The sequence below is a fragment of the Stegodyphus dumicola genome, chromosome 5 (assembly GCF_044657685.1).
Source record: "Stegodyphus dumicola isolate Sdum_Otavi_A_Nest chromosome 5, ASM4465768v1".
NCBI classification, from domain to species: domain Eukaryota; kingdom Metazoa; phylum Arthropoda; class Arachnida; order Araneae; family Eresidae; genus Stegodyphus; species Stegodyphus dumicola.
The window spans coordinates 115,235,698-115,253,025 of NC_140772.1; the positions used below are offsets into that span (position 1 = coordinate 115,235,698).

The window sequence follows — 17,328 nt, forward strand, 5'->3', positions numbered from 1 at the left end:
AAAATTGCTCTAACAGTCTGCAAAAAATAATATGCCGGATTTAATTAGAAAATTAAGGAACAACGCAATCTGCAACATTAACTGAAATAGATCATTTTAGCTTAGCTTATACCATCCGTTATACATTAAACGTGCATGCGTTAACATATTATCCACATGCTTAAACGTATTATGCATATGCGTAAATGCATTATGCGTTTATGCATGCGCAGAAAGTTTGTAGCTTTGAGGTCCGGATTATAGATCATTCCTGATTATAGACGTTTGGATTAAAGACTTTTGACTATGTTTCTCAGTATTTTGCCCATTACTACAAGTTTTACTAAATTCAAAATGTATAAATTGTAATATGTAGTCAAGGGGAATCTGCAACAAGGTGTTGATATATTAATTTGCATGGGAAGAATATCAATCTGCTGAAACTTTGCACAGAAAAAGCTTGCAAACACTGAAACTTGTAAATATAGTTATGTTTCATGTTTGTGATATAGCCATGCTTAAAATTCATTATTCACTTTGAGCTTATAACCATTAGATCTTCACCTTGGTTTTATGTAAGCCCAATGAATTCTCAATAAGCTGGTTTAGTTTTTGTGAGGAAGGATGTAAATTAACTGCTAGTTATCTGTTTTTCCCTCTCATTTTGAAAACATCTGACGTGGCTAGCACATGACCTCCTGCCAGCTTTCATGTTTTAAATAATAATGAGCTATAAGTAAAGTATCATTTGAAGGATATAATTGTTTGATCATTAGCATCAAATTAAAACATTTACAAATTTTATGGCTCTTTGCTAATTATGAGCACTGTTCGATTTTTATTAATATGTTCTTCCACACAATGCAGAATGACAGCTTTACATGCTAATGCACATATCCATTCTCATGCTTTCATTTGAAAATATTACATTGATTGTAGTATATCCTCTGATCATATAGTGTTTCAGATCCACAAATCAAGAGTCACAAAATTCCTAAAAGCTGCATATCTTGTGAATTCTCAATAGAATATTAAGTGTTGCCATGCATTTTCCCATTCTTTTCTCATTTTATGGTGTTAGTGTTCAGTTTTCTTAATAAGATGACTATTTTTTTTTTATTTGTCCTTTTAGCTTTATTTATTAAACATGTCTTTTTTCACTTTTATAACACATAAAGTTTAATGATAAAGTCACAAAATGTTTATAAGCAGCATATCTGTAGAAATTTCAGTAGAGCCTTAAGTATATCCATACATTTTTCCCTTTTTTAATATTCATTGTTCTATCTGTATTTGCTATATTATTTCTTTAAAAATATTATATAGCGATAACATTTGGTGTCAGTGTCCTTTTATTTTAAAAGTGATTCGGCACAGGAATGAAATGGACACTGAGGGTTGGGGCTAATACATTTAGTTGCATTATATTGAGAGCTCATCTTTATAAAGAACTTAATCTTGTAGCATTTGACACAATTTCAAGAATACATTTAATGTGTGTAAATGTAATAAATATATTGTTCTCAGTCACACACACTTTTTAAAAGTTTTGGATTATTTCATAATATATTATCTCTTCTGGCTAATCAGTGGAGGGCAAAATATAATATGTTGTTCATTTTGGATTGTATTAAAATATAGTTTATCATTAAAAGTTGTTCAAGTGAGATACCACTTCTATTAAAAACATTAAAAACTGTTATGGGTTTCATGTGAAGTGTTTTTCTGGTTGTCCAGTGTACCCAAAATCTAATCAACTCTCTTTGTATGAATGCAGAAAACTTAAATATAGAGAATAGAAATTTTTGTAAGTTTGATATAAGAGTTATCATGGATTAAAAAATCCTCACTTTTGTACACACACAAACATACAGAGATCATTCCGAAAATAATTAAAACATGCTATGCTGACTGTAATTTGTACTTATTCACTGAATAATCACAGTTGAATTTTAAATTTGATTGGAATTTAATGCAAAATCTTACTGATAACATTTATGTCCCATACTTTTGTATATAAGTTAGCAGGAGATAAAAATTATTAAAATTCTGGACTGTTCCCAGTTCTAATAGAACAATATGGAATTCTGGAGTATTTTCAAAATTACATGATCCTGCCATCAAGAATAGTATACATTAATCGATATCATATGCAACTTTATTTGGAACTAGATAAAAAATGGTGATGCAATGTGAAAAATTATGACTAAAGAATAATCCATTCTTTCAAACGTTTGCCAAAATGAACAGTGCCAGTTTGTCAGGATTTCTGCCAATGACAGGCTTTCATAATCAAATGAAATGTTTTACTGTATGTGCAATGCATACAAAAATATATATGTTTTTATGTCTGAAATACATTTCATTTGACATCTTACATAATATTGAATGTAGGCTTTTGATATTCAGGCTGATAAGAAAAGTGATGACCATTTTTAGACTTTTTAACAAATTTTAGACTGTAATCTCTTCATCCATTCACTTGCTTTTTCAAGTAGCACTTTTTATCTGCTGAATGCCCGATAAATGAAAGTCCAGAACTAGATAATTGAGCTTTTCCTTTATTTATAACTTTATTATTTATTTATTTTTGTTTATGTAACATTTATTTACATTTTTATTGAAGGGAGAAGGTGTAAAAACATCATAAACTATGCATAATTTATTCCTTTAATATGTCATCCCAACTCTCCCAGGTTTTTGACGCATTTTCCTGCCTCCTGGTGGATTATTGAATCTCCCAGTTTTTTAATTTTTAGCCTTTACCAGTAAAAATTTTTGAGCAATAAAATTAAATTATGGAAATAAAATCTACACAGTTTGTCTCATTACTGATTTAATGAAGTTTAAATTGTGCAAATTTTATTCCCCCATCCATCCCTAGTGATATTCAGCATATTGTTTTCTTATTAAATTTTATTTGATCTGAATTATCTTAATTGTATTGCTGACATTTGGAAAACTTAATGTAAGGTTTCAATCAAACCTTTTTGAATTTAATTTTATTTTACATCAGTATGTAGAGCCTCATTTCAGGACGGGAAAGATGTAAAATTTGAAATGCAAATAATTTTATTATCTTCCCTATTTAAAAATACTTTTATAAATTAGAGCTTTTCTTCCTCACAGGGAATTTCTCAGTATAAAGGCATTAAGAAAGTTAAGAAATGAAATTAGATAAAGAATATAAAATTTAGAATATGCAATTAAATATTCAAATATTTTATGTCCGAATAAGAATGGCATCAGAATTGGTACAACTAGTGCAACCACACCAGGCAGCAGGATTAGGGATGGCAAAATTTTAAAAAAGTAGAAAGCCACTAGGTGGCAGAATTTAAGACCCACAGAGATTGCACTGTGGGGCAAAAGGACTAGCGCTGACCCTACGTCAAAATCAAAAATAGTTATATTAACTTCCTAAAGTCGGTGGCACAACTGTTGTACCAGCCTTTCTTTCCCCCGTTTAGAGTAACCATTTATCTTTAGAATCTCTAGGTGACCCAGTTTTCTGTTCAGAGCAGCTCCTGGCTATTCTGTAGCCAATAGTAAATGTTATAAAGTTTAAATTAAATCAAAATAAACCTCGAAAACGTCACAAATATACTAACCTATTCTAGACTATTCTCCAGAGTCTGACAAACATGTAAATTTTACTTCATCGGTGGAGGGGACAAATGACCAGCCTAACGATTTTTCTCATTAGGGAACAGTAAAGGAGGGGGGAAAGTGTTTTGGATCATGCCGTCCTAAAGGTTATGTTATGAGAAGCCCGATTTTAGAAGGTTAACTCAATAAAATGAATTTAACTGTTTGACTTCTACATGGCACAAAAGCGCTGCGTTCATTTGCCTCGATGCGCTGCGAGTTTCAGTGTGTCTTTGTTGCTCCGTGGGTGTGAATGTAGTCTGGCCTCATGCGTACTTTGTAATAACATGAGTGCATTCTAAAATAACTAACTGCGTTGCGGTTTTCAAGACAGATGAACGCAGCGCTTTTGCGCCGCATAGCTGTCAAAGAGTTAAATCAATTTTGAGTTTGTCATGACAACATTTTTAAAACTCAGTTTTTCATATTTCAATGTTATTTTTATGTTCCATATGTTAATTCTGCATTGCTAATTAATTTACTATTTTTTTTCTAACTTAATGAATTATTATTCTTTACTTATAGTTCCTTATTGTGGTAGTGGATAGCACAGATCGAGAAAGGTTGTCAATTACTAAAGAAGAACTATGGCGAATGCTATCTCATGAAGTGAGTTGAGGAGATAAATATTATGCACTTATCAAATGTTTTCCTGTTATCAATATATTCACAATTTAAATTTTTTATGTGAAGTGAATTATTTATGCTATACTAAAGCATATTATTACTTAAGGTTTATAATTTCACATTATTCATTTGAATTCAGTGAAGATCCTGTGGTAACTATCTTATAAAACTAAAAATAGTTTTGGTAACTTAAAAGCAAAAAAATCTTATTGGGGTCAAATTTAAATCTTAAATGCATTGACATTTTACTTCAGGATTAGTTTTATCAGCTATTTGTTGTATTTTGGAGACTGATGATAAACTTAAATTGTTATTTAATGTTAAAATAGAAAATATATTAGTTTTGAATAGACTCCATTCATTTGATATTATACATATACGCACACACACACATATATAATTCTGAATATGTTGTTGCATGTGTATGGGTTTTAATAGATTGAATGCACACAGAACTGATTGTAGCTTAATAAAATTTATTTTACAAAAAGAAAAACTTAACAATTCTGGAACTGTTTCCAAAAATTTTTTTACATTTCTTCTCAGTGTCACAGAGCACAGTCAGTAGTTACAGTTCCGACTACTAACTTTAAACACAATGCAAAGCAAAGCGCATCTAAAGAGTGAAGCTAACATGGAGATATCTCAATTATCCGAACTTATGCTGAACTAAACAGTTACTACTGAGAAACTGATTCTCTCCCTGGCCTTATATAGTTCCCCTCAGCCACCAAGAAATCTCTAATACCTTCCAATTCTTGAAATAATTAGAATGCATATGAGGACCAGATATGGTTACAGCTACATATTTAAATTAATTACATTTATTCAATCAGAATACCAATTAAAGCTGTACCAGGGCAGGACCAAAATGTCAGCAAATGGTCGCCTAGTTTGTTGACAAAATTAGTCGCCAAAACCATCACCAGCTTGGCGATATCTCGCTAATTTCCTGAAATAATCATTTACTTAATGTTAATAGACTTGCCCTTGTATTCTTGTCTTTTGTTAAAGTTTTCCTCAGATTTTCATGTTACATTATATACAAAACATGCTACAATTTTATACATAATTCCATTAAAATTATTTACATATATAAAATTCATAACAATATACTCAATACAAGTAGTTAATACAGCAAATTTTTATCACCTCATATCTTTAGATTTGAAATTTCTGCTAATGTTGAAGCTTTTGCTTATTCTATACTCTCCAGTTCATAGGAGCTAATTTGATATTTTATTTAACTTTCTTAAATTGAAATCAGGTTGCGCATATCATCGGTATTTTTCTTTTGCTTTTTTTAAATCAAAATCTTGATGCTAACCATGAAGCTAATCACCAGAATTTGTAATGCTAATCACCTTTTGTTTAAAAGATGCACTTAATGTGCATAGTAAGTCTGATTTTTATGTTTAAAATTGCTATTACATTCAGAAAGAGCTGTATAATATCTGTTATATCTATGCTACTTGATACTATATTATATCTATTCCAGTGCTTACTAAGTCTTACTTATTACTACTATTATAATATGCTATCTATGTCAATACTTACTATGTCAGTAAGCATTGACTAACCAAAAGTTTTTAACCCATGCACCAAGTAGTTGCCTATTATCTCAAATTTTATTCTAGGTACACTTTGAATTTTTAATGTTCTGTGTTTGATGTCTCTAAACTAAGCAACTTTTCTATAATTAAAATGAATTCAGCTGTTTATTTGACCAAAATGTGAATGGATATGCTCAGTTTACACTTAAATGTTTTTTCTTTGTAAAATATTTGAACTAATATTTTTTAAAAAATTATTGCACATTAGTTGTTAAACATATATGACACAAATGTTAGATATTCTGAAAGAACATGAATATAAAAATTTCAGTAAATGGCTTAGCTTATCAAAAAGTTGCATAGCAGAATTTTTTTTTTTTTTTTTTTTTTTTTTTTTTTTTTTTTTTTTTTTTAGTTTTCAGGTTTTGTTATCAGTGTTGATTGGCTAGAATATTTTAGAAGTATCTGATTTATAAATATATTCAAGGAGCTAATTGTACTTCTAAAGTGTAAAGAATGGAAAGAAGAAATAATAAACAGGAAATTTTGTTATTATGCATCTTAGTATTTTTTTATCTTTGTGGAAACAAAATTTTTCTGTAAGTACATTCCTGAGAAAGTTAATATTTTTGTCTTATAAAATTTGCTGTGTTAAGCATTATTAGGATTCAAAAAAATTATTTTTTCTTATTGAAGAAAAGTCTAAATCCCCATTGTTTAAAAAAAAAATAATTCTAGTTGCTAGACTTCTTCGAAAAAAGAAAAGCATTGGATCTTTGAATTTGAAATTATTCTTAAGGAATTCTGCCTTACAAGGCACTTGATGTGATAAAAGTATAAATTTTAAAATACTAGACCTTGTGCATTTTAATTTTAGATGCAAAAAACCGTGAAAGAACACAGACTTGCATTTTATTCAAAACTTATGTGTAGAAATTCAGCTTAATTTTTATCATCTAAGGAAATTAATGGCTCAGATTCAATTACTGACAGCTTCTAGTAAACAGTCTGGTTTATAGAAATCTTCTTAGTAAATGGAAATGTAAAATGCTTGGGCTATTATTATTATTATTATTATATATCATGGATTTAAAAAAAAAAATAGGAAAAAAGATTTTTTTTTTTTTTCTTTTTATTTCAATGGCGAGTTCTAACTGTTTAAAGGCATTGGCCTCTACTAAGGCTGAGAGTGATGGTCTCTTTATTGTGGAAGCACCTAATTATGGGTCACCGTTGCCTCATGAAGGTACAGACAAATTACATTCATGCCTTTTTCAGGATCTGAACCCCGACTCGGTACAACAGTCAGAGTTACTAACCACTTTCCTGTCTGGGGAGCATGATTTTAAAAAATTGGAGTAAAGATGCTTCTCTAGATATCATTGCCGTCATTGAAAATTATATATTTTTCATCTACTATCAATAACTACAATAAATTCCAACTTGAAGGAAATTTGAATATTTTAAGGACACTCTTAAAAATTGGACTTATTTAATGAAAGTCTGATTACATTATCAGTATAATTAATCAGTAGTAGTATATATAATCAGTAATTATCAGTATGAGAATGTTAAAAATGTGCAAAATTTTGTACGAGAGTGAAAGAAGGATGAGAATAATTTAAGGCCACCCAAGACTAACATTTTTAAGAAGAAAGTACTAAAAAAAAAAAAAAAAAAAAAAAAAAAAAAAAAAAAAAAAAAAAAAAAACCTATTATTATCAAACCACACAGAACAGGAGAAAAACAGAAACTGGCAATATGTTTATCAGGACAATATGTTTATCAGTAAACATATACCTAACTCCTAGCTGTTTCCATAATATATTCATTTCTATGATGACAAAGTTAAAAATTAAGTTTAAAACAGGAAAGAATACATTTGTGTATGATGTTTCAGTGTAATGCCAAAATTTTTGCAAGTTCCTTTTTTTTTTTTATTAAGTTTTACAGAGCTGATGATGTGGTCCCGCTAGTATTCACACAATGCCATTAAAGACATTATTCGTTCCTGTATCAAATATTTTTAGCAACTATCTTTTCGAGCGGATTAGGTGTGAATCACTTCCATAATCTTTTGGACATCTTAATCTCTCATTTGGCATTCCAAAGGCTATAATGAAATTGAATGTGAAAATAATAATAATAATAATAATAATAATAAAAAATAACTGGCTTGTAAAATCAGAACTCAATTGCACAAATTTTGAACCCAGAGTCTCTACTAAAAAGCAATACTTTGGTTGTATATCCTCTAGCTAATGAATGCAGATTAAAAAATTCAGGATCATGAGAGTTACTGGATGACAGCCTAGCAGTTTAAAGGGATACTATATGTAGAATCTATGTACTTTTAAAATAATACATGTGTCCGACATCATCATCGATAGTTTCTTTAATTGTATAGTTATGAACATGCTGAATTGAAAAAATATAAATCATGCATGCTGTCAGAGGCATAGCTTTATTTTATTTATAAACTTATAAAATATATTTTGTATAGTTATATCTAAAAATACTAACTGTGAGTTTGTCATATAAAGCTGAATTTTTCCATCACTGTCACTTAGCATATTTTATATTATCTATATTCCATATTCAAGGAATGTGGGATTAGTATTGCGTGTAAAGGGAGAAAAATAAAATATTAAATTTTCATAATTGTACCCAAATTGTAAGATGTTATCATACTCCAGTTGTATTAATTTTTACAACAAAAAATTTATTGTATGTTAAGATATGCCTTGTGGACTATTATGTATATTATTTGTCTAACATGTGTGTTGTTCTTTAAGTATGCTGAGTTTTAATGTTGCTCTTTTATGTAATGTCATGTTCATATCAGTATTTGCTTACTCTGTGCATAATGTTTTCTGCATATATCTTCATCCCCTATTCATACTGAGATAGCATTTATTGTACAGTGTGAATTATTAATTGCATTGCAATTATAAATTTATCGTACATTATTACAATACCTGTAATTCAAATTTATTTATAATACAGCTGTAAATGTATTATCAGAATGTTCAAAAGGTTGTGTTTAATATTTGAAAGGTACTTAATATTTGAAATATTAAAAATTATTACTTAGCTTTGAAATAATATCTATCAGAACACACACATACTTGCTTCAGAATGCCTGAAATACTGGAAGCACTGGCAGATTACTTGTTTCATTTTCTCTTATAGACTGACCATTGCATCATTTGGGGGTAGTTTGAATAGTCTGAAACTATGCCAGTGGAACTCTTTTCATGAGAGAGACTAGCAGGATTAGGGGGTGAGAAATCTAGTGAATAAAATGTTTATTGCATGATAGACTTTCTTTACTCAAAATGTGGGATCATGGCAAATAGTTGAAAGATGTTTTAAACTCTGTTTGCAGTGCAACACAAATTATGTTCTGTATGATACCATTTCATCCACATGTTCTATACAAAGTAGTTAATATCCTCTTAACACCTACCATGAACCTTTTTGAATTGAAGTATTACAGAACAGTTGGAAATTTTGATTTCATTTGCAGTACAACTTTTAATATAGTACATAAACCTTCAGTAGCAATTGGAATAGGGGTTAATATTCAAGAATTGCAATAAAAACTTAAATGCTTCTGACAGAAATTTAATAAACATATTCATTGTACATTTTCAGTACTCAAAATTTCATCGTCTACTAAGTTAGTAAAGCTTCCAGTTAAGTGGTTAAAAATGTTGATTTGTGGTGTGTTTAATATACTGGACATAGTAAATATTGATTTTGCTCTGAAGGCTGTCATGTTTACATACTCATCATTTGAAATTTATTTCATCATTTTCCTTTAACCCTTCTGTTGACACAGTTGCTTTGTTCCACCCATTTAGTATAGAAAAATATTTCACAGTTAAATTACTGTGCTAATTCTAAATAATTTATATTAAAGTCTACTGACCAGTTTTTGACAGCATGTACTCTATATTTGATGGTGGACAAGTAGAGTAACCTTTGCATGATTTAAATTGCACTAGAGAATAAAAAAATGTGCACATAGTAAGCACATAAGCAGCGTTATATGCAATCTGAAATGAGCATGGTTTTTGAATTATTTGCATATTACTTAGATTATGGCAAAGAAGTCAAGGGCTGTCTGTCTGAAAGCACATAAGGAGTGTTATATGCAATTTGAAATGAACATGGTTTTTGAATTATTTGCAGATTACTTAGATTATGGCAAAGCACTCAAGGACTGTCTGTCTGAAGTTGGAAAATGTCATGAAAACTCAAATGCAGCCAGCTCATTTGCTGGGATATAATTTTAAATCTGTGTCGAACTACTGTTTGGCCACTTGGCATTCAGTGGTCTTACCACTTGGCTGCTAGTGAGTTCAAATAGTGAGTGAAGTTGAGAAATTAAATGACTCTTCATGATATGAAATAATGAGGAATTACTAATCAGTGGCAGTGTGTTAACTAATAATTTTTTTGTTGAAAGGGAATTAACAAATCTTTGAATTGTATTCAGTTTTCTGCATAGTTCCTTTCGACCTTAGTATATTTAGTACAGTGACATTTTAGATTCCAGGGCCTTCTCCCCCCCCAAAAAAAAAGAAGTTTTATTTAACCATTGAACATTCTGAAATGACGTTTATCACATATCATCATGTCTGTAATATGAACCATGCAAATGCTTCTTCAGTTTTTTAAACAGAGAGAATTTATTTTGGTCTATATCTGGTAAATATGGTAATTGAAAGATAAGTATTGAAATCTGTATTGTTGAATAGAATCTTAGGAAGTCTGAGTATTGTGTGCTGGAGCTTTATTATGCAAAATGCTTTTCTAGAACATTTTCTTGTGGAGTTTGCCATAGCATTCTATTTTTATGATTAGTTTTAGTTGAGTTAATAGGTTAATATAATAAACATCTTTACCAAATCTCTTGTAGTTGCTTCATGGTTTCTTTGAGCCGACAATGACAGAAAATGGTTTTCTGATGTAGTTGTTACTCTTGGTTGCCCTTGACCAGCCTATCTGTAAACTGATCCAGTGCTTAAAATGCGGCTCCAAACTCTTGATATGACACTTGGAGGGATATTCAAATCTTCGGCATCCTTCATTTGCGTTTGACTTCCTTCAGTTGTACCAAGGCCAATTTATACTCAAGGCCTGCCAGTGTGAAAATATTCTGTTATGTTTTCGGTTGCCTGCATGATATTCCTACTGACCACAAGATGGCGCTACAATTCTGCTACACTTTGCGATGTTTACAAAAATCGGAAAAGTAACAAAAACGAATTCTGTCTTGTTATATGCAAAGTTTAAAAACGATTAACCCATAGTAGTCAGAAATTGTTGATTTCTTATTAATAAAAATACTTTAATTAGAAGGAAAGCATGGAATTTTAAGCTATCTCACCTTTTTTTTTTTTTTTTTTTTTTCACACATAAACACCAGCTATTTGATCTCGATTTTTTAATTCCTACTTTCATCTAGACATGCGCTATTCTGAATTGTACGCATTATAAATATTTATTCTAATTTAAAGATAATTCAGAGCATACACCTTATTTTTTAATTATTTATATAGTAAGAAGTTAACAGATTGCTTCAGATCATAGCTTCAAAAATTTTCAAAATATTTCTATCGGCTGTACTGGGCCAAAAAATAGTTTAGTATCCCCTATCAAAGATGTAATTAACATATTAATACATCGTGATCTAAAATTTGTATATCTGTTTTCACGGCATTGGAGTAAAAATATTACTTAAAGAGATTAAAGTAAAAATATTACTTAAAGAGATTAAATTTTACATACTGAAGAATATTTTTAAATTATTAAATAACTGTTTTTAGGAAATCTTAAAGAATAAAAGTTTAAATAATGCAGATTCTGATCTCTGTGCAGTATTTGCATTGCAGATATTCAAAGACATTCTAAAATTATTAGGAAAAAAAAAAAAAAAAGTCTTACTGTGGCATAGATTTTGAATGAAACTCAAACCCAAAGTTGCTTTTTTGACTAATTTTAATATTACATAGGTGTGTTTCTCTTCACTTTCATTTGTATTCTAAATCGCATTGATGTTAACGTTAAGAAACTAGTAATTGAATTAAGTGCATTGCAGCAATTTACATTTTCAGTGCTAGAGAAACTTCAATTTTTCAAATGAAAATAATGAAATTTTCAATAAATAATGAAATTATCAAGAATAATGTATACATGAAATAAAATGACAGGTATATACAAAATTTTAAACCTATATGCATATAAAGTTAGTCAAAAAAAACAAGCTTATTAAGTATAGCCCTTAAATATATGGCAGCTAGACATTTTTACACACATACAACATTAATCAGAATGACGTGTGCAAAATTTTATGGCTGGCAGCGTGAGATACTGATATAGTTCATTATCAAGAATAATGTATACATGAAATAAAATGACAGGTATATACAAAATTTTAAACCTATATGCATATAAAGTTAGGCAAAAAAAACAAGCTTATTAAGTATAGCCCTTAAATATACGGCAGCTAGACATTTTTACACACATGCAACATTAATCAGAATGACGTGTGCAAAATTTTATGGCTGGCAGCGTGAGATACTGATATAGTTCATTATCAAGAATAATGTATACATGAAATAAAATGACAGGTATATACAAAATTTTAAACCTATATGCATATAAAGTTAGGCCAAAAAAACAAGCTTATTAAGTATAGCCCTTAAATATACGGCAGCCAGACATTTTTACACACATACAACATTAATCGGAATAACACGTGTGCAAAATTTTATAGCTGGCAGCATGAGATACTGATATAGTTCATTATCAAGAATAATGTATACATGAAATAAAATTACTGAATTTCACAAAACAATATTATCACTATTAAGCACACATATACACGAGTGTCATCTTGATACATTACCTACATGTAACTACCTGACATAAATCCATGTGTACCATTCCCATTCCAGATTAATCAGAAGAAAGTTACAAAGTTTTGAAAATAACAGCATTAGATGCACAAAGATTTCAGAATTAAATAAGCAGAATGAGGAATTTCAGAACTGAGTTCAATGAGGTATATACACAATTTTAAACCTATATGCACATAAAGTTATGCAAATAAACCAAGCTTGTTAAGTATAGCCCTTAAATATAAAGCAGCTAGACATAAAATACACTTTTTATTAATAACGAGCCACGTTACAAATAGTGAGCGTATAGCAAAATTGTAGCAGAATGCGAGCGCCACCTAGTGATCAATTTCGCGAAAGCCACTGAAAAATGGGAAGCGGAATTTTGTTCAGTCTGGCAGGCCTTGAGTATGAGTTGGCCTTGGTTGTACCAATAATTAGCTACATTTGACCTTTACTTAAAAAGGATACTTTAGAGCCATAACTGCTATATACTGATCACTGTCAGAAAACACATTCATTTTAAACAACACTGCAGACTGGAATTCCGACATGCTTTCGTTGCATTCCACATTGTCAGTGAACAAATTTGCACATTTCTGGCACTAACGTATGTGCGGAAATGCAATTTTGTGTTCAACTGTATTTAAATTTACATAAATAATTACAGAATCGGGCACTAGTTGCAACATAAACTTATTGAGAATATTTTTTCTCATTCTCCTTTAATTTTAATGACCAATTTATTTCTGGGTTCAAAACTTTTGGGGTTAGGGAGATTTTTTTTTTTTTTTTTTTTTTTTTTTAACTGTGCTTTCATATTTTGTTTCTGAGTTACAGTGCTGAAACCATGTTTCATCTCCAGCTACTAGCTGTGGTTAAATATTTTTTCAGAATATATCCTTGCGAGCAGTTTTTGAGGACGTTCTGCATAATAGTTCTTCATTTCATATGTATATATTCTGGGTACCCATGTGATGTAAACCTTCAACATTTTGTGCAACAGTTTTTTACTGATTTAGTACTAATGGCCATTTCTGTAGAATTTGAAAAAATCACCTCTCATCAATTTTGCATCATGCATTTCTTGACTTAAGTGATCACATTGTGGCTTTTTCTAATATCATCTTAGAACAATGCTGTATCCTGTCTTAGAACGGCAGCTCACCTGGCAGATGGTGTCAGAGTGAAATGGTGTATCACTAGGAATTGTAGCCCATACATTCATTAATATTTATTGCTGTTATTCCTTCTTTTTCTCAAGAAATCATTCCTGAATGATATTTGCTATTCTCAGTATTATTACGGCTAACAACATTTAACTGTATTTTAAAATTAAAACAATGAAACTTACTCTGGGTTTTTTTCCCTTCATATTTCCAAAAGATGATGCAACCATTTTACCACATTTTGCTTTCCAGGTGAATTACATAATATTTGGGCCCTATTAATTACTTCTTGTATATATTATAGCGATGCTGTCGACCATTTCATGAATGTGATCTATACATTCTTTCTTTTATTTTTTTCCCTCCCTTCCGGGGACAGAGCTGTATTCTACTAGTTTGCAGATAAAATCTGAAATAATAATTTATAAATGTTAGAGGTTAATAGTTTGTAATCAACTAAAAACTATAATTTGAATGACAGCTATAAGATTTAAAGTTTTCAATAGAATGCAAAGATATATTTTGATTATTACTTTTTTGCTATGTAAATACATCAGGTACTTATGAAATGATGTAATTAAGGAGTTATCCTGTAATACATAATTTAAGTAGTTGCTTCATATAAAAAGGATGCTTATACAGATTTTTAAGAAGAAATAATGCTTAATGCTTATTATAACTGAATTACTTACATCAGAAAACTTATTTTCACTATATAGGGTTTTATTATGTAATCTGATTAATACCTTTTATGTGTCTTTATTTGTAGCATCTTTTAATTTTTCATTATTTTAACATAGGATTTAACCAAATCTGCTGTGTTAATATTTGCTAATAAGCAAGACATAAAAGGCTGCATGACTCCTGCTGAAATATCGGAGCAGTTGAATTTAACTTCTTTAAAGAAACACAGATGGCATATCCAAGCTTGCTGTGCACTTTCTGGTGAAGGGTAAGATTGCATTAAAGCAGTTATCTGTCTTATAACCTATACATTTATGGTGTTTTTGTTGTATTGACTGATATAAAACAAAACTTGTTTATTTCATAAACTGTATTTTCATGTGCACACTACACTTTTTTGGCTGTTTCTTAATGATTAAAAAATTAAAGAGGGAAAAATATGCATTTCTTATTTTTTAATGATAAAGACTGTATTAATATTTGTTCTTCTCTTGATTAAAAAGTGACAGTATATTGAGACAGATTCGTGATTTTAAAAGTTAAAAATAAAAGGTTTAGATAAATTTAAAATAATTCATTAAAATGTAATGTATGTTTAGCATGTTCCGAACAATTTGAAACTTTTCAGTAAATAGCATTTAATAAACTGTTCATTTCAAATGTAAGCATGTTAAAAATTAGACAGAAATTGAGTAAATTATTACTGTTGGCACTTATGAGGATTGAATGGAAACCATTAAATAGGATAATTACCAATATTAAATCTAAATATTATTTTAACTTTCCTGCCTGACAGTTTGAATTTGTAGACATTATCAGTGTCAAAACAATCATGACATTGTAAATGCCAGTTCTATTAAAACTCTTCTTAGTTCTTCTTTATGAAATTAATTTCTGTATCTCCATAATCCATTCACACATTATATTTAAATTGTAGCTTACTTGTTTACTTTTAGACATCAAGTTCTGGTTGCTTTTAGCCATGGGCTCTGTGTTAAACATTTGAATTCCATGTTTAAACTGTTTGTTAACCAAACATCAAGTGTTTCTAAGATTGAAATTGACTCACAGCCAATTTTAGTTGTTTTCAACTCATGCAGCTGTGATTTCTGAAGAAGTCATAGTTATATCTGTTTGTTGTTCTTTTCTTCATTTCTCTTTTAAAGTAATCCCGTCTAACATATCTTGTGTTGCATTTCTTATGCAAAGGGAAAAAAAAAAAAAAAAAAAAAAAAAACCACTTGCATATTGTTTTTTTGATACTTAGGTATTATCACAACCACCTTAGTTGAAATTGCCCATTCAGAATGTACCAAACTCTGGCAACCATACACATAACAGTTAGTTAGGCAATATGACAAATATTTAGTTTCTAATGTCACCATTTTCACATGCATTCTTTTTATTGTATGCGAAGTTATAGCATCTTTTGTTGAAAAATTGCGATTAATTTTTGTCTTAAACTCGATTTTGAAATTTGTGCTTGTAGGATTTTCTGATACTAGGAGAAAGAGAGGAAATTTCTGCAGGAATGCATTATTTTGCCACAAAATCGCTAAAGAAACAATGTTTCGAATCCTTTCTCAAAGTGATAAACCTGTTTGTAATTTGGTTTACTGATTGTCTTTTGGAATAAATGTATAATTGAAACATAGAATATATATATATATATATATATATAACATATAATTTTTTACAATAAAAGTAATTGTTATTTGTAATGTGTAAAATATGTCAAAGTGCGCCAAGCTGGTTGTGATGGTACGCAAGTACCATTTTTTTCTTCAAGAATTTATCACAAAATATGAATACAGAATGTACTCTATTGCAAAAAATATGCATGAAAATAAAGTTTTGATTTAGGAACAATACTATATTAATTTTACATTCTGTGTCATGTAATGCATAAATGCCTAACATGTATAACCTGAATGATTTGTTTGTAGAATTAAAGTTATCATGCACTTTAAACTTTCAATAATTAGGATGTGTTAGATTATTTGATGTTGAATGGTTAATTAGTTCTCATATGTTTAATGCTATTATCAAATAATTTTTTTAAGAATAATTTGGATTATCTTAAACACCATTAATTATATTTAAAGCCAAACCATTTAATGTTTTGGTGCATTTTCGCAGGACCAGGTTATGCTTCTTTCTTGGTAGTTAGGTTGCACAACTGTGTAATTCATCTAAACTTTCTTTTAAAAAAATGCTATGGGTTTTACATTTTGTATTTATCAACAGATGAAGAAGAAAGAGGCTATCCTGTTTCATTAAGAAAGAGATATTTTCATGACGTAAAGATCATGTTTGAATAGCCATCTCTTGAAATTAAAATGCGACTCAAATCAGAAATGGCGGTGTGGTTTTCATTCATGCCAAAATGAAAAGGTGTCTGAAGACAAACATGATTTGTTGGATATGCTTTCCTCTTATTAGTGCTGTACAATTTGTTTCCTTATTGTGTCAGGAATTAACATCTATTGAACTTTGCAAACCAAACTGCTTCAAATGAACCACAACACAATGATTGATTTTATTAATTTCATAAGAGATGTATGTGTTATCTTGTTTTAAAGGTAAAGTTGACAAACACAACAAAATTGTGGGAAGAAGACTTACCCCCGCAAAGGAACAAACATAATGTAAATGCATCCCTTCCACAGCAGATTTTTGGAAGATTTTGTCAAAAAATTAGAGAATGTTCCTTGTTCTCAATTGTTCAGTTTTGTCTGTTATCTAACCAAAGGAGTA

General features: G+C 29.7%; 1 protein-coding gene across 1 annotated transcript in view; it reads left to right on the forward strand.

Annotated features, from left to right (window-relative positions):
• Arl5 (ADP-ribosylation factor-like 5) overlaps nt 1-17,328 on the forward strand; it is a 114,098-nt gene that overhangs the window by 84,518 nt on the left and 12,252 nt on the right. Inside the window, exons 4-5 of the mRNA XM_035360847.2 lie at nt 4,153-4,236; nt 14,688-14,839. Coding sequence (XP_035216738.1) covers nt 4,153-4,236; nt 14,688-14,839 — 236 coding nt within the window. The remainder of the gene's footprint in view (nt 1-4,152; nt 4,237-14,687; nt 14,840-17,328) is intronic.